At 43.6% G+C, this 19,355-nt stretch overlaps 1 protein-coding gene across 1 annotated transcript in view; it reads right to left on the bottom strand.

Moving 5' to 3' along the window:
* Positions 1-2,104: 2,104 nt before the first annotated feature.
* Positions 2,105-19,355, bottom strand: part of LOC114557380 (oxysterol-binding protein-related protein 10) — a 49,119-nt gene continuing 31,868 nt past the window's right edge. The window contains exons 7-12 of the mRNA XM_028580810.1: positions 15,221-15,388; positions 12,829-13,342; positions 7,508-7,694; positions 5,527-5,709; positions 3,148-3,301; positions 2,105-2,564 (exon numbers count right to left, since the gene is read on the bottom strand). Of these exons, the coding sequence (XP_028436611.1) occupies positions 2,520-2,564; positions 3,148-3,301; positions 5,527-5,709; positions 7,508-7,694; positions 12,829-13,342; positions 15,221-15,388 (1,251 nt within the window). The 3' untranslated portion in view covers positions 2,105-2,519. The remainder of the gene's footprint in view (positions 2,565-3,147; positions 3,302-5,526; positions 5,710-7,507; positions 7,695-12,828; positions 13,343-15,220; positions 15,389-19,355) is intronic.

The following is a 19,355-nucleotide window of genomic DNA, read 5'->3' as shown; positions in this document are numbered from 1 at the left end:
TAGGTATGAGTTGTGGAACTTCAGAGTTGACGGACAAAACATACTTCATGCATACTTAATATGATGCATTGTCATAGATGATCTTACTGAACACTTTGTGTATAAAGTAGTAATAACATCACAGTAGTTCCACCTCAACCAGCTTGGTTTCTATGTATCAATAATAATAAAACCATGAATGGGCTCATTCTGGACTTTGAGAACTTTGAATATATTTAATGATTATTACTATATTTTGCTGATAATACTTATGTAATGTTACTGGTAAGCCAAGACAATAGAAGCACCTAAACTGGCACTGCCAACCCGCTTCTCTATTCTGGGACAGGAGGGACGGGGGACACTCTGGCTTGTTTGCATTTCATTAAACCGATCACAACCGTCTTGAGCGGCGCTAAGACCCGGTGCAGCTCTAACCCAACCGGCAGCTGCAGATATCCGCCCACCAAGAGCCTGGTTCTGTCCGAGTTGTTCCTCTCCAATATCCGAAAGCTTGCTCCTGGGGGAAATTGTTAGGTCTCTGTAAATGATAGAATGTGGTCCAGACCTACTCTATCTGTAAAGTGTCCTGACATAACTCTTGCTGTGATCTGACACTATGAATACAATTTAATTGAATTGAATCCCAGCACTGTGCATGTAGTGAGACAGACTAAGAAGCAATCCAGGAGACAACCGATTTGATAAGAGATCTTTATTTAAAACAAATACAGAGCTTGTTCAGTCCCATACCCGACCCCCCACCCCCACCCCCCTGAGACTACTGTCTACAGTCAAGTGTTGCATAGCTTTGTTGACTATATGGTCAGATGGAGGACAAGGTGTCCAGTGTGTTGAATAGGACTTCCACAGATTGAGAATAGATTAAAATGGTTTTAGAGCCGAGATGCTGAAGATCAAAATACTACTGATTGTTAATGTTGTTTTAGCTACTTTACATACTTAGATGCACACAAAAATAAGTACGCGAATAATCCACTTTGGTGTGGTACTACGGTAAGAACCCTCCTAATGTAATCCAGTGGACAGCTAGACTAGTTCACAGCACACTGCTACAAACGGATCTACAAAGTGCACTATGGTGCTCATCAGTTCAAATGGCAGACACTCAGCAGGCGGTCCCATACACTGTCAACCATTAGCTGTGCTGCAGCTGTAAAGAAATATTCTTGGATGTCTGATCTTCGAGGCGATGGAGTTTGGTTTGACACGTCTTGTCAGAGGTAGAGCGGCTCATTAGTCGCAGGAGCCTGAGGATCGCCGGTTTGTCAAGTTAACAAACCGTCAAATTTGAAAAGCAAAGATTACCTTTTCATTTAAACATGAACGGAAATCAAGTCCTTGAATCCCTCATGTGCGGGCACAGAGTTCAAAGTCAACAGGGAAACCTGACAGCTAAAGCTACAGCTAATGCAGCAGAGCTAACTTTGTAAGATAGCACTCCATTTGTTTTTTTCATTTAGCAGTAACACTACAAGGCCCCTTACATGGGCTAGCTTGTCTTCTATCTTTATTTGAACCATGTTTGAGTCAGCTCTCCCAAATCCAAATAATACATTTGAATAAAATAATGGGAGTGTCATGGCAGAAGCCTTTTTTTCTATTCTGTAAGCAGCACAAACTAAACTCAAGCAGCACAAACTAAACTCAATTACCCTCTGTTGTATTTGTGTGGAAGCATATAATATATATCTATATATATATATATATATATATATATATATATATATATATATATATATATATATATATATATATATATATATCCTTTTTATGATCCTTTTTTTAACTTCAGGATCACACTGCAGCATAGTCAATGTTCCAGTTTCCAGGCGCTGTATACAGTAATGTAATGGTTGATTGGAGGGTTTTATATAAGATGTGAGAGCAGTGAAAGTAAACCTTAATCCGGTCAATGTATGTACAATACCCCTAATGAGTACGACTTCAGATAAAACAGCATAAGAAGAGATCATAAAACAAGAGATCCATTACAGAGAAGATCCGAGCGCTGCAGCTTCAACTATACCCTGACTACATTCTGCCCTGCTCGCTCTGGAGTCCACACACACACACACACACACACACACACACGCACGCACATTATGCTTTTACCCTATATATTGTACATTGGTTTGTGCAAAACTGTTGTGATCAACACGGTTGTTTGGTACATTGTGCAGACAACTGAACGGTGAGAGGGGGCAGGAGCTGTTTACAGGGGTTAGCTTGGATCTGTTGTCAGAACAAAAAGTCCCATTCTGTCTGAATAATGTAATCTCTAAAGTGGCTGAACCCGTGTTTGATCAGTCTCACCTCACTGCCAAACCAACGTGTTTCTGCTTGGACAGGACTAGGAGTTTGTCCATCGTCCTCTGCTAGTCTTTGGTACCTCTTGTTCTGTTCTCTCTCCGTTCTCTCTCTCTCTCTCTCTCTCTCTCTCCTCATATCTTAGTCGGCCAGCCCTCCATCGCCCTACTTTTCGTCTGGGAGTGGACAGCTGCTTCCAAGCCTCCTGGTCAGTTAGCTTTCCACAGAGGGTTGTGGTACACCCAGCCTCCACCCTACATGCACACGAACGCACGCACACGAACGCACGCACGCACACACACACACACACACACACACATACACGGTGGAAAAATGGAAAGGTAAGAAATATTCTCAAATGTATTTTTTTTTTCAAACAAATAAGAACACAAAACATGGAAGGGGTTAGCAAGGAGACATTTTAGAAAAGCGTTGCTAACCATTAGGCTACTTATTGTATATGTACGTGTACTTCGGATTGAATTGAATATGCTGGGTGGTATGGTCAGCCGGAAAGTTACCCCCAGTACCACTTTCTACGTGTACTTTGTCAGGTTTATTTGGAAAGCTGTACAAGACTCATGCAGCTTGACCTGATTAATCTTGTTTTGTGCGAGTCTACAGAGCTAGCACATGCCAGGTTGAAATTAACTGGCGTCTTTAGAGAGGGTGGTTGGCCTCGGTACTTAATAAAAACACTAGCTGTACTCAATGCTGAATTCCTAAAAAGGCAAATTATGACATGAACCTGCCAACTTCTTGTGACAAAGAACCTGTTTGTGGTTACTTCCGGTGACACTCAGACAGTGGGTGTCACCGGCGTGTGCTCCTGCTCACCTCTTTAATAAAGTATTTGGGTTTCCAGGGTGTTTTGGTTGCCGCTCTCTGTTTGCCCTCGCTGCGCTGCCTCTCTTCCAGGCAGTGTTTGTGTTCTGTGGCCACGTCCATGTTTCCTGCCTTCAGCGATGCTGTTACATGCTGCCAAAGACGCCTGGACACGGGAAACACAGAACTAGTCAAGCGTGAAGAGAGAACGGCTTCAGTTTTCTCCGAGCTGCCCTCAGCAAACGGATAATGCACCAGGCAGAGCTGCAAGATATGTCGGTTGGAAATGAAGTGGACTACAAGGAAAACAAGTATCATTGGAAACTAATTAACATGTAATTAGAAGATATATTGATCATATTAATTACATTACATTACATCCATGCAATGGAAGTACATTCAACCATGGAAGATACCACCCAACATCATTTATATGTCACACAGTACATACAAAAAACAAAAGAAACAAAAAAAGACGGTAGGCTAGTACCAGGGACTTAAATCGGATTGGAGCAGCCACCGGGTAATTAGCAAGCTACACTTGATGCAATCAACTACTACGTGGTGAACTTGTTTTCGAGGCAGAGCCAATATGAACACAGCTGGCTCACAACAAAAGTATTTCACAATAATAGGGCTGGTCCTCACATCAAAACAGCATCATCTACCCCACAGTCAGTGCGGTAGATGCGCAGTCAACGGTTAACTAGCTTGCTAGAAAACATCTTCAGTAATAAATAATCAATGAGAACATATTTAAAAAAATGTGTGTCACTATGAACATTAGGTATATATGAATGTCTTTACTTATGTCACTATACAAACTGTCAGGACAGCGCCGCAGCGCTCTCCAAGGTGCTGAACCTGCTCCTCTCTTCTTCTGCTGGGCCATTTATGTATGTATGTGTATATATATATATATATATATATATATATATATATATATATATATATATATATATATATATATATATATATATATTACGATACTCTCAGCCAATAACTACCTGTGTTCCTAACATATATATGTTCAGCACCTTGGAGAGCACCGCAGCACTGTCCTGACAATTTGTATAGTGACATATATAAAGACACTAATATATACTGTACCTTATATATTTATATATATATACATATATATATATATATATGTATACTGTGTACATATACATATATATATATATATATGTATATGTATACTGTATCTGTATATATACCCTCTGTCAGTATGTACTGTTTGCCAGGGACGTGCACAGACCATTTTGGGGGGCAGAGGCGTGAGTCAAAAAAAGGGCAAATAATTTAATAATTATTATTATTTATTATTTTAAACAAAACGTTAAATACACAACTCTGACATCCTTACTAAGTTATTTTAATTTACTCACACTTACACATTTACTGACCCACACAGAGACCATAGTCACCGTATTCGCTAGGTTTCTCAGCAAAGGAATCTGTGCCACAGTGTTTTCTATGCTACTAGTTTCCAGTATATATTTAGAATAAGTGCCTGCACCAAGGAGAGGGAAATCGTTTCACTAGGAATTAGTTCATTTTGAACATGGACATCAATCATTTTAATTATGTTGGTGTTATTGGAATAAATATGATTTAAAATCAACAAATCTTCACAAACTTCATAAACTGAAAAAGGATGTTAATAAGGAGTTAATTTGGCACTGATGTGTGCGCACTGCTGCAGGGAGACAGAGGATGAGAGAGAGAGAGAGAGAGAGAGAGAGAGAGAGACAGGAGGGAGGGAAGGAGGGCATCAGAACTCTCATCTCCAACCTGATATTTAATTTTTTTTATTCAAGACATATACTTGTTTGACAGGAATATATAGGTTATTTTCATTCATTAAAAAAAAACAGGAATCCAGAAAAAGTGCCTTTTCTCTGGAGGAAAAAAAAGGGGCAGCCTTTGATGTCTATGTGTGCATGTGTCTGCTGTTTGCTGAATCTCGGATCTATGTCAAGTTGCTTCATATCGCTCTGAAGTGGATCAGTGTATTTCCTGGCAGAGCTACTGTGTTAATAAGAGGCTCAGTGAACTCATATCATTTGAATCTGTCCCATAAAACATCCAAACTTCTATATCTGCTATTTATTTACTCTCTGAGGTTGGAAACTACATTTCCTGCCATCGTTTATATCTGGTCTCTTACTTTTACACAATGACTTTTATGACTTCCAAACATTTCCACTGTCTTAAAATGTTGAGTCATTGATGCTGGAGGAACCGCAGAATATATTAGAGGAAATAAAGTGGAAGCACTGAAAGCAGTTGAGTTTATAATGTGAGTTTAATATAAGTGAGTCTGCTTTTTTTCATTAAATTCTGTTTAGCTAAAAGACAATGTGAATAAACAGAAACGCCAAGCCTCACCGTGACTCGTACTGGCCCTGCTTCTCTAGAGGCTGGATCTTCTTCTTGATGATTGGCTGCTTGGCCGTATCGATCACCTTGCTTTCCCCGTTGCTGTAGGTGAACTCCAGCACCCCATTCCACTCACCCTGGGCCTTGCACACGATGTTTCCTGTTTGGTTGTTCTGCACCTCTGCTGTTACTCTGGAACAAATCACCAAACACTTCTTCAGCAATGAAAAAACAAAGTACATCTAGGGTCACACAACATCCCATTATTATGGGCCGCATTTGACATTTGTTTGAATGTGCTGCAACACACAATGATCACATACAGTACAGACATCTGCAACACGCTGGCAGGTGTTTTGTCATTGTGAGCTACCCGGTTGGGGGTTCGAAGCCTTTTTAGAAAAGATCAATCTTATTATGTCAGCAGAGGGAACCGTAAGCCCTGTACAGTAAGTGCAAAACGGTGCACAGTTTCTACATAAGAAATTATGGTTTCTGTTGCCGGGTTGGCTCAGTGGGTAGAGCAGGCGTACATATGCTGAGAGGTTTATGCCTCAATGCAGAGGTCCAGGGTTTGACTCCAACCTGTGACGATTTCCTGCATATCTTCCCTTGCTCACCTAGCCGTCCTGTGTATATTAAAGGTGGAAAAGCCCCCCAAAAAATAAGAAATTATGGTTTTCTTTCAAACAAATTGCCCAAAAACAAACACTCTTCGCAAGTAAAATGAATGATCAGTTCACTACTTTTATTGATTTTTGGGTGTTTTAGAAAATGTTATAGCATTTGAAAAAAACAATCAATGGTTTCTAGACAGTATCCTTACTAAACTCTGACAGTCTGTTGATTGATTATCCACTCAATTGTAACTATTTGTCAAAATAATTCCTAATGTCAGCTTTTTTAAACTCAAAAATGTGGTATAATTTCATATAAATGAGGTTTATTGACAATGAATTTAAAAAAAGTGTAAGACTAGTTGTAATAACTTGATGTTAGTGGTGAATCTGGTGGTAGTTTAAAAAACGCAAAAAACGTTCTAAATAAGGGTTAACCCAGGAGGACAACAAGTTACATGGTCGACAGGAAGACAACACAAGGTTGAAAACAATAATCCACTCCTATAACATCATCAGACTCACAATGGACAGTTTTTGTTTTAAAAAGGATAAAAATCGATGCGGCAGAAACGGGGATCTCTATCCACCATTCCTCCTTTGACCAGGTCGACCAGGTCGGCTTTGTCGATGCTGATACAAACATCTGCTTACCATTTAACATTAAACACGTCTGCACCTGTCCCATTGACAGTTGGACCACATTCTGTCGACCTCTTTGTTGTCCAATAGGATGAGTCGGAACATTTCTTCTTCACTGTTCTTCTTCCGTCCTATTCTAAAGTTCTCACACTCAGCACTTTCTCTTCTATCGTGCTTAACCTCCAGCATAACAGCTGTCACAACTATGTCTACCATGACAAGATCAGCTCTGCTACTGACAGGAAGCCTCTGCACTCCCCATCTCCTCCACCAGCCACCCCTCCTTCTCAGCTGATGACTGTGAATAATCTGTTACTGAGTCTTTAATAAATAAAATCCAAGCAAATACAAATACATTCACCAATTTGACAACATAAAGACACTCACTGCAAATACAATAACATTGCAAGAAACAATCATTCTGGAGTACTAATTACATCTGACTTTGTGCAGATATGATCAGACACATAGAGAATCTGCAAAGACACACAGGCTCTAGTTTCCTGCAGACACAAAGCCAGCCAGTTTTTCGTTTTTATACAATTTCCTTTGGGTTCCAATCTATTTCTTTGTGCCTGCACATGTAATTTCCTGGCTCCAAACTAATATGTTTGAGCTGAGGTGGGAGGAGAGAGTGTGGGTTGGGTGCTCATTTTGGCACAACATTGTGTTTTTCAGTGCTGTTTTAGGAAAACAGAGCCAACACAGAGTCAGTGGCTCTCTCTGCTTACCTGTGCACTTTTCCTCCATAGAAGGGTTTGGTGTGGAAAGTGACAGTGGCCGAGTACCCACTCTTGGCACAGTTGATGGTGACCTTTCCCCCAAGTTCCACCCATGGCACGGTGAGGATGGAGCGGGCGTAGGCACAGGGCAGCGTGAACACGTACTCCTCATCATGCTCCAACAAATACAGCACACCTGGGGGAGACAGCGATGTGAGGATGCTTATTGTAGGATTACTGTGGTGAGTAACATACATTTTTTTGGAAAAACAGACAAAGATGTAAACAAACAAAATATACATTCACAGACCATGTGACTCTCAAAGTATAGCTGTTAAATAATTGTAGTGGAGTAAAATGTACAATATTACACTGAAATGTGTAATGGCCCAGCCCAGCCCAGCCCAGCCCAGCTCAGCCCAGCCCAACCCGGCCCAGCCCAGCCCAGCCCAGCCCAGCCCAGCCCAGCCCAGCTCAGCCTGACCCAACCCAGCCCAACCCTGCTCAGTCCAGCCTGACCCAGCCCGACCCAGCCCGACCCAGCCTAGCCCAGCCCGACCCAGTCCAGCCCAGCCCAGTGCAATTCATGCAGGGGTGGGAGGTTCATTGAAATGAGGCAAAGAAAGGCTACAAAGTAACCCCACACATTTCTGCAAACATCACACTGGTTAGTTATAACTCACAAATCAGCCAGTTCAGAAGGGAAACACCAGATTACCAGGGCTCGCTGACATGACATCTATTTCTAGCCAAAGTAGCATTTCATTCGATCCTTATCATTCATTTACCTCAGAATGCAGTATGATGAATGCAGCATGCGGTATGCAGATTCTTTTGATCATTGCGTTGCAAATCAAAAGTGGCAGCATTAGAGGATAACAGTGAACTTTCAATATCTCCACTAACATAAAGCCAGCTGGAAAAGCCACCACCTGCCTCTGGCTGCAGATCTGTGCTGCTGTGTGTTCTGTCATGCCACCATCATCCACACAAAAACCAGACTTCTTGGAGAAGCTTCTGGCATTTTTTGGATGGCTTTGTCCACCACTTTGGCCCAGATTAAAATAACCCATGGATGGATGGCCATTCAGTGTGATACAGACATTCATGGTGAACCCCTCTTACTATGGCGACCCCTACTGTAAGCAGGATACGTTGCTGAATTCCTGTTACCAACATTGCATTCTGAGAAAGCCAACATCAATGGAGCTGAAACTACATTCTAACATTGCAATGTAGGGTTTGATTTCAGCCTCGGGTCTGATTTAGTCTGCCTCCTGTCCCTGCTGAGCTCCCGTCCGGCCGCCCCCCCCCACCCATCCCCCTGCTTATATAACAGACAGCTGTCCTGTGCCCTGTCGGCTGCCATGGGCCCAGCTCTAACACATACCCACATCTATTTGCCCAAGACACACACATATGGAAATTCACTACTCTGTTCCTGTGTGTGTTGTTCTGTTTTTTTCACCATATGTGTTTGACTTGATTGTGTGCATGCATGCATGCGTGTGTGTGTGTGTGTGTGTGTGTGTGTGTGTGTGAGTATGTGTGTGTGAGTATGTGAAACAAAGAGCCACATGCTCCTGCCACAGGGAGCTGACCCAGATGAATCCATGTGGATGTGTCATGAATAAAGTGTTTACAATAAAGAAACTCGGTAGCTTAGTTTTCGCATCACAAAACATTCATGTTCATGTCCAGTTTTGTTTGTCACAGTAGCTCAGGGAGCCCGCCCCCCGCCTTAATCTTCTGGTTGCAGCAAGGTGTGCAGACAGAGCTCCTAGCATGATTGACAGAAACACTTAGCCAAGAAATGGCTGCTGCTGCTGGCGAACAGCGGTCTTTGGAATCGGCTTTGGCCGCGACTCTGGAAGACTTGGAGTTCAGCTTTTCTTTGAGAAAAGAACAAAGAACGGCACTGAAGTCATTCTTAAAAAAGGAAGATGTCACCTTCTTCGTTGCTCTGCCTGGTTGTAGCGCTATCCTATTGCGTGCAGAGGGAATTTGAAAGACAACCGTTTATCCCGCCCCTCGGATTGAGCCCTGCCAATGGTGAGTTCCCAGACCCTACATCTTGATGTGGGTCTGGCTTGTCAGGCTAAGAAACACTATCAATGTATTCGGACAGGTTGCTTTAAAAACAATCAATAAAAAAAATCATACTCAACTGGACAATGACGTGAGATGTGCTGATTTTAATACTTCTTTGATGCATGACAAGGGTCTCTCAAGTAAAACAGCTCAGGCAGCTGTATCTCATGTACATCACTGGTAGTGATGTGCGATACCACTTAATTCCTATTCGATCCGATACCAAGTAATACCCAGGCTGGTATTGCCGATACCGATACCAATACCAATACCAATACTTTTTACGTATTTTATTTGTAGTGTGATGTGACAAATAGTTTAAAGTAAAGTAAAAAAGTAGGCTGTAGGCTTACCAATTCCAAAGTAGGCTATAGCTGCATAATGACAAGACAATAAACTACTCTCATATCTACTCTCAGTCTGCAGTCTTCGTAGCGGGAAATTAAAGAAGGGCTGTTGCAGCGGCCGGCTCCGTCACAGAGCCGCAGTGCACACACAACTGACCGGCGGAAGGAGAAGTAGTTCCTTCCCCTAACCGGATATAATTAGACTTTTCAGGTGACAACAAGTTACTTATGATAACATAAACACTCACTCCAAATTACTGAGTTTAAATATCAATCTTTTTATATGAGAATCGATACTAGAGCAGGAGATGTTGGGATCACAAATGGGCAAACGCCAGAAATCTTGGGCAAAATGTTCAACTTTCTGACAGGATTGACAGGTCTGACTGGCTGCAGATGTTTGTCAGAATGACCAGAGCATGTAGCTGTGGCGGGGAGGGCTTTCTTAAGTGAGTGTGAACTGTATTTCTTTTTAGATGCGTGTGGACAGGCCTGCACGGCTTGTCCTGGGACACTGCTATCTGCTGCCACTGTTTGGTCTGGTGTTGGTTGTTGAACAGCAGATTCTACTCATGTCAAATCTGGTTCAAACATTACATAATGCTGGGACTGCTCACATGTTAAATTAGCTGGCCATGGATCATTAATCAGTTTCATGGAAATCCCACTTTGTAACAAGGTCACGTAATGCAGCCACATACTGTCCAGCAGCATCGTGGGGTTCCTCTGGTTGTTCTCTGGAGGCATGGACATGTTTTCTAAAGCAGCAGAGATGAAAGTATCAACCTGTATCTGACAATGAGCTGATGGAGGATCCTTGTCCCTTGGCTCCGAGGAAATGGAGTGAAGTAGCTTTCTTACGAAAACGCAAACAACACAGAGCGTTTTTTTCTCCTATCCCAGAATGCATTTGTGGTGTAGCCAGAACTTACTCGCGCTGTGAAGATAGAGCTGGACATTTGTGACTACCAACAAGCCAACTCTGCCCTGCATAAAGATGATCATTTAGCTCTGTATACCAAATGATCTAACTTTAAAAAAAGGACAAGCAGGAGTGATTGAAGAGTGGAGAGAGGAATGTTTACTGTTGACCTAATTACAGCTTTCACTGGCCCACAGCTACCACAATGACCCGCTTTCTCTCTCTTCTCTCTCTCTCTCTCTCTCTCTCTCTCACACACACACACACACACACACACACACACACACACACACACACACACACACACACACACACACACACACACACACACACAGGTTATGGGGCTCAAGTCAGCACATTAAAACACTATTTTTCAAAAAGAGGATTGGTGGAAACCATTGATTCATGCAATTCAGTGATGTATGGACGATTTGTCACTGACAAACTTTGGGCGTCCAATACATCTTTAGGATGTCCCCATTTCCGACCCTGATGCTGTCCTTCACATGAACAAAGATCAATGATAACAGATGATATGAAATAGTACACACTTCCTGTCTCCAAAATGGGCGTGGCCTCGTTTGAAAGTGTAGTGAATGTCGTGTGGATGGATGAAAAGTTATATTTGTATCATTTATTTGTATTTTTCTTTTGCTTACATTAGGTATTTGCGCAGCTAAAAGACATATTTACCATTAGGAAAATTTGTTTTGTTAGAGCATTCACGAACGTTAGCTTATCTGTGTTGCCAGATCTTGCGAGAGTTTTTTTCCTGAGACAGAAACGATCGGCCGCGAACAAAGTAAATGTTCTCTCTGTGAATTGCATGTCAGTGTCAGAATGTTCCGGAGATATGTGGCTCGTGAAGAATGGCTCCAATTTTTGCTTTGGCGACCATGGGGGCGAAAGAATCGCTCATAATCTGTGTTCACGTTTACTTCTCCCGTTGGAATCAATCCACTCAGGAGCTGCTGCTAGTCTCCTAAAGAGGCGTGGACGTGGACAAACCCTCGGGACACAGAGACAGGAAGCTGTTCTGAGCTGGGACGGCTCAGTTTTCGAAACCGTTTCTGACATTAACACGAGAAGTCCGACGATGGATGTCCGTGTGGTTGTTTCACAGCCGCCTGGTGCATGTTGTATAAGATGTAATCGAGGTAACCACAGCATATGAACAATCACAATGGCACTCTGTTTAGGGCTAACATGTTTCCAATTAGAGGCTGCAGATGGAACACACATATGAGTGCTGCTGGGATTTAATCAGCTGAAGGAGAAGGCTCTCCTACTGTCTCCAAACAGCTGCGGATGTCAGATGGCCGTAACAGTCACCCATGATCCATCTAACTTAGAGGCTGCTCTGACATTTTTTGTATTCTTGTTATTTTAATAATGGTCCAAATATGTCTACTGGTGTTTGGTACTGGCATTTATTTATTTCATCTAACTTTATTATGAATTTAGGATTTCTGGCAAACATTCCAAAAGAGCTGAAAACAGGTCTCAAAACTTTTCAAATTTCACCACAACACCACCATCACGTTGCCAGATGTGATTTGTATTCGCCCCCATGTTGGCCTCTACTTACATGTTTGTGCCATGTGCACTGCGCAGGGCACGGCAATATCAACCAATGGGAAAACAGCTTTTTAAGGTCAGGAAAATATCTCGGGGAAGACCCAGGACTAAGTGGAGGGATTATATCTCCAACCTGGCCTGGGAACGCCTCGGGATCCCCCAGTCGGAGCTGGTTAATGTTGCTCGGGAAAGGGAAGTTTGGGGTCCCCTGCTGGAGCTGCTCCCCCCGCGACCCGACACCGGATAAGCGGACGAAGATGGATGGATGGATGGATGGATGGAGGAAAATATCACAATGAAACCATGTTCCTTGTGCAAGTCTCTGCAGTAAGAGCAATGCTGTGGAAAGCAAGCACCCACTAATTTTAAGAAGAGGCGACATGTTGTCTTACCTTCCCCGACCATGGACACTCCAACAGACATGCCCATGAACTTGCTCTTGGTCCAGACATGAGTGTTGACACACATCCTCTTCTCCTTGCACTCGCAGTAGAAGCCTGACACAGGGGGGTGGTGGGACACCTGCTCAGCCACAAACCGAACGCGATAGCAGTCGGAGTTTCTTCTGCTGCTACCATGCGTCCCCCTCTGTGGAGACCCGGGAGGGGCTGTGGGGGCTGAGTTGGGACCAGGGCAGTTGGTATTCCTGAGAGGTCGGACACGGTCCCGAGGCACGTACCAGGAACAGTGGAAGTGCTCCCCCAGGATTGGGTTGTAGGGCTTCTTGGCCACAGCACCCTTGCGGCCCTCATGGAAGGCTGTCAGGTAGTACTCCACAAAGCGAACAATGCGCTCCTCTGGCGTACAGCCGGAGGTGATGGAGAGGAACATGTCGGGATGAGCCATGAAGTTGGCGTACATCTCCAGTAGGGAGCGCTTCTCCAGGATGAAGGTAGGGAGCACCACCTGACAGAGGGGTAGACAGAGATGACAACATAAAGGACGTATGCCTGTATAATCTCCTGTATAGTCATTGTGCAGACTGATCTGCTGTATACTCAAGCAATCACATCTCCTACAAATAACATTCATATGAAGCTGTTTTCTCTTAGCTAAACATTTTTTTTTTTGAGGTCAAAATTAAACCGAATTCAGACCAGAGTGCCTATTGACTGTGTATGCTTTAGAAGGTCATGGAGGGCTGGAGCTGATCACCGCTGACATTGGGTGAAAGGTGGGATTGTGAGGCTACCAATTCTAAACTATAGATTATAAATGAAATGTGAGGCCACCCCAGCAATGGTGTCAGTTCTGGAGATACAAACAGGAGCCTGAGATATTGGTTTAGACGAAAAAAAAAGATAAGAAAACATGAAAATAGAGAAGGAGATGCACGCACACACACACACACACACACACACACACACACACACACACACACACACACACACACACACACACACACACACACACACACACCGCTAAAGCTTGAGGAATCAATAAAGTTGCATCATGGTAACTCAGACAGAGAGCAGTTTGACAGCTTTGTGTGTGTGTGTGTGTGTGTGTGTGTGTTTGTTCAATCAATATCAAGCACTGTCTCTTCCCATCTCTTGCCTCACAAACATCATTATCTAATTCGCCTCCATCCGTCATCGTCCATCCTGAGGCTCTGACACCTGTAGGACCTCTGACAGCTTCAGTGGTAACTGAGCTCATGTGATGGAGTGAATTATACTTTCTAATATCCTCCATCAGCCTTCAGAAAGCCTGTTACACAACCTGACAACCTGTCCATATGACGACAACTCGCAGTCAAATGTGCCGTTTGGTCCAGAGACACCAGATGGCCAAAGTCAAACCATCGATCCCTGTCCCAGTGCAGCACCACCAGTCAATACGGACATGGCAAGAGAGAGTGGCTGATGGATGAAGGGATGGATGGATAGATGAATGGATGGATGAGTGGTAGCATGGTTGCCCCTGCCTCAATGAGTGGATGAATAAGGTGGCTCTATCCACACAGTTGGATTACGAGGATGCCCCCGGCCCTCTCATGATCTGCCTTCACCCCCCTCTTTACATGAGTTTGTGGTCTCAGGTATTCCAGGTCAGACTCCCCTTCTGTTGCAAATGGCCAGCACATTACCCCTGTGATGTAGAGCACTGGTCCATCAATAATCAGATGGAGCTCACTGGTCTTTAAGACTCAACACAATCACATGAGCAGAAGACATCTGTGTGTGTGCGTGTGAATATTCCACCTACTCGCCTCATTATATGGAGAGCTTCAAGACGAAACGCACAGACACCCAGTCCCGATCATATTCAACTTTATAAAAAGTATAACAAACTCACCGTTGGGTAGCTACAACAGAACGTGTCACTGTGTGATCGTTAAAAAAAAAGATAAAGGTAGAGAAAGTCACAAGCTATAAATAAAACCGATGACAGAGAAAACACTTTAAAACACTAAAGTGATGTTAGAATTGACATAATGTTTGGTAAACTCACAGTAAAGTCACTAAACCGGTTCGAAATCCCTGTAGGAAGAGTATAGGCCCGACAAAATAAAACAAGTGATCATTTTATGTTTGCCAGCCACTGAGTGATATAACATTTAAGTGATGCTTTCTTATATTACACGAAGATGGACAGAAAAAGAGAAAGGGGTTCAAAAACACGGACTAGTATCATTTATTTGTGAATTGTATTTGGGGCATTATCACTTCTCTAATTACTTTTTCCTTTTCCTTTCATTTATGACGCATTGTGCCATATGAATTTGCTTTTTGTGCAAGTTCCCTCTTCAATAGAAGAGTGGTGATTGGAGCGGGGTCTTACCCGTGTGAGGTCCATGCCCAGTTTGAGCTGGGACAGGAGGTGTAGCATGATGCTTCGCTGGTCATCCAGAACTCCCAGGTCCTCCTCCTCATGGTCCTCTGTGTCTGTGGTCTCTTCGCTGGCATCCGGGCTCTCTGGGCTGCTGGCTTGGCCCTGCTGCTGTCCCTGCTGCCGGAGACACAAAGAGCCATTAGTAAGGGCTAATAAAAGAAAATATTATTCTCTTGTCTTGCCAGTGTGACATCTTTTTGTTTAGTCCTCCGGCCTGAAACAAGCAGGGTAGGGGGACCGAAGCGGGAAAAGTTCTTTAGTGTTGCTTTAATGCTACAACAAAACAAACTGGGTGCTTCTGGCTTTGAGAAAACAGCTTGACTTTGACCTTTTTTTGCTGTTTTTTCTCGACAATGCACTCGTTCACACAACCAGGTCCATGAAGAGACGAACTTGACAGGCCTTCACTGAGCGCTGACCTCAACTCGACCTATTACGTAGTCTCGCATGTCCAGCGCTACCTCTGAAGGCTCTGTCTAGTCCACACAGCACTCCGGGATAGGAGAATAGCGTGCTCTGGTTTATTGGCATTTCTTTAAACCAATCACAATCGTCTTGGGCGGAGCTAAGCACCGAACGGAGCCACGGTGCCTCTGCAGAATAGCCTCGGGAAGGAACTTGTTTTGGTGGAACATGTGAACGTAGAGAGGAGAAGCTCTGAAGTTAAAATGGCTGCCGAATGTGTGATGAGAATGTTATGAAAAAAAAAAGATAAATATAATTTGATTGTCGGATTGTCGGCAATCCTGTAAAATGTACTTTGCGTACTTTCCCGTACTTTGACATTTGTAAGGTGTGGAAGCAAAGAATAGTCACACAGGCAGACAGCTTGTTTTATGTGAGTTTGTGAGTTACAATCCAGTTCCACATAGCGCTAAAAATAATTGATGTTTGATTATTTGATTATGATTCTTTCCTGCTGGGACTCCCTCTGGCGCACCAAACAGCAACTTAACTCACAAACTGTGACCTGATCAATCCTTCTACTGTATGCTGTGTCACTCAGCTCAGAGGAATGTAAATGTTAAAACCCAAACCCGTAAGAAGGAAAAGAAATTCTGCAAATGAAAACCATACATACATAGTTTATAAAGAGCATGGTTTGGGTATGTTCAGGTTAGGGGAGCTTCAGCCTCATGGTTACAATTTTAACAAAATTTAACAAATTAGCTAGTAATAAATTGTTGTCATGCTTGAAAAGAACAAGGAACAAAGAACAGTCTGTTTTGTTGGCCCGTCCATCCACCCAAACATCACCTGACTTCGCTCATCATTACTGTGGCCCCTAAGTCTCTGTCTCTTGAACATAAACAGATATGTTTTATGTATATTAACAGTCCCCAGACTCTTCTTCCAGTCAATCACTGCACTGGACTCACAGAGATGAGACTGACACTGCTCTCAGCTGACTTTGGGTAAGACAACGACAACACGTTTAGTCACAAAACGGTCAGACTGTCCCTTTAAGCCTGAGAATTTATATAGTATATATTTCTATTCAATAATTCACCAACAATCAGGTTATGTAAGATAGTGCCCCCCCCCCACACACACACACACACACACACACACACAAACAGTAGCAATTTCACACTCACGTTGTTGGACTGGCATGCAACCACTGCTGACTTGTTGGGATTCCTGCTGGATTTCATGTCCACCATCGAGAGAGAGAGAGAGAGAGAGAGAGAGAGAGAGAGAGAGAGAGAGAGAGAGAGAGACACGAGAGAGCCTGACGGATGTCCAGGACGATACTACTACAGCAAGTGCCAGAGAGAGGCAAGAGGAGGGGGACAGAGCTTCGGGGAGGAGAGGCTGAGAGACATTAAAGGTAAAGAGAAGAAGTTTGGTGAGATGAGAAGAAGAAGAAGAAGAAGAAGAAGAAGAAGAAGAAGAAGAAGAAGAAGAAGAAGAAGAGAAAGGAAGCAAGAGAGGAAGTAGGAGAGTAGAGCTCTGCCTGCTGTACTTCTGATAGGCAGATTAACAGTGATGCTGACAATCCTCTCCGTCCCCATCGGCTTCCCTCTTTATATAAGCCTTGCCCCCTGCACATACACACCGTGTTACATCACAACCCGTCCTACTCTATTCCTCCTCCTCCTCCTCTCACCATTTCCCTCTTCACTCACTCTGTTCCCTTTCCGATGTCCCCTCCCCCTCCTCCCCCTGTACCTCCGCCACCCCCCCATCATGTGGTTTAGTCTCTGTAATTACCACTATGGAAGCCTCTGTGGACTGAGTTGCAGCTGCTCTGTGTCCTTACTGTTAACTCTGCAGCGGTGCACATGACATGTTGGTTTAAAGGCCAGCTCAGTTAGGCAGCTCTTTGAAAAAAAGGGGATGGTTCGGGGGGTTCTATCCAACTTGTGTAGTTTTGTAAACCTGACGCGCCAGATGGTTTGTTACACAGAAACATCTGAGAAGCTGTCATTGGAAACTGTTTGGAAAAGGGCGGGCACTTTAAAAAAATACGGTCTCTAAAAATCAGTCTATCAAGTCCGCCGTTGTCGTTTTGGTGACCGTCACACACACCTAAACCACGCCTTAGCTTCCAGTAGCTCCTCGCTGGACGCTTATTGGTCCAACAGCTGGTAGTTCTGACACATAAGCATTACTTGAAGCCCGATAAGATGGACTTTCAGGATATGTGATCCTGTGATTCACGCATAATCTCGAGACAATCCAGCTGTCATCCAAGGTATGTTATTACGATGGGGGTCTTGAACATGGTGACATCACTGATGCATCTGAAATGTGGAGCTGCAACTGTGCACATGGCAGGAAGATTAGGCCAGGTTGCCATGTCCTGTTGGACCTCTCTTTAGTCATATCCTCGTGTTCCTGATTAAATCCATTTACTTGTTTAATTCAATTCAATTCAATTTCATTTATAGTATCAAATCATAACAAGAGTTATCTCAAGACACTTTACAGATAGAGTAGTTCTAGACCACACTCTATCATTTACAAAGACCCAGCAATTCCAGTAATTCCCCCAGTAATTGTTTACTAAATTGTAATAAATAAGCTCTGTCCTTAAAACAAAGTGGTTGTTAATGTTTTCATCAATGATGAATGCAATAAAAATGGTATTTTGTTCTGTCCGTCCTTTGGTTTTGTCGACAGCCGCTCATCCAATCATCCGCTCATCCGCTCATCCAATCATCCAATCATTTGATCATCCGATCATCCGATCATCCGATCATCCGATCGACTTCACACTTGGCCGGTGTAATGCTTTGGACCCGATCAAAGTGCAGTTACAGTGCGAGCTCTTGAGCTCTACGGCACATATTTATCAGTAGTGTGTTATGTACACCCTGTGTAGCGTATTGAGTTGGGGACCCTATTAACTGTTACACCACCGAACGGCATGCTGGGTAGGGTACAGTACGCTCTCCGTCGTTTGCTACAGTGCATTCAAGAACCGATGAAGAAAGAGCGAGACAGCATAGCAACCTCAAACACCTCAAGCATCGGGCATTTTTCCTTTGGGAATGACCGCTTTTGTTCCTGGGAAATAGCCTGGTCCCGAATAGCTAGCTGATAGCAAACGAATGATACTCTAGCATTGCTAGGGGACACAACTATGGCATCATGGCAGGTGTGATGCTCAGGACCCGAGGAAGCGGTGTATCCAGTGTGAAGCTGGGTGGATGAGGCCGATCAATTGGCCCACTAACAGCATGCACGTTTTCAAAGCGGCACTGCACTATTTCTTTCTTAAATAATTCTGCGACAATCAGAAAGAGTAGCACACCTATCTGTTTTATAAATGCTAATTAGCAAAGAACAGACAGACCAGTTCCACCACAGGCATACAGCTCTCTGCACATGAACAGATAATCAATGAGAAAAATAGTACTTGAAAGAAACGTGTGTGTAGAGGCAGCGAGCAGAGCTGGAACCTCCTTGTCTTTCATTTGTCCTGCTTCACTGCAGACGGGTTTAACTAACAATGAGAGAGGGCACTGCTCAACACTCAAACTGTGTGTACGCACTAAAGGCTGTTTTATGCTTCTGCGTCGAATCGACGGCGTACCCCCGCTGACCCCTCTGCGTCTACGCTGGACCCCGACGCCTG

Source organism: Perca flavescens, chromosome 6 (genome assembly GCF_004354835.1).
Source record: "Perca flavescens isolate YP-PL-M2 chromosome 6, PFLA_1.0, whole genome shotgun sequence".
Lineage (NCBI taxonomy): Eukaryota > Metazoa > Chordata > Actinopteri > Perciformes > Percidae > Perca > Perca flavescens.
This window is presented reverse-complemented; position numbering and strand designations above follow the sequence as displayed.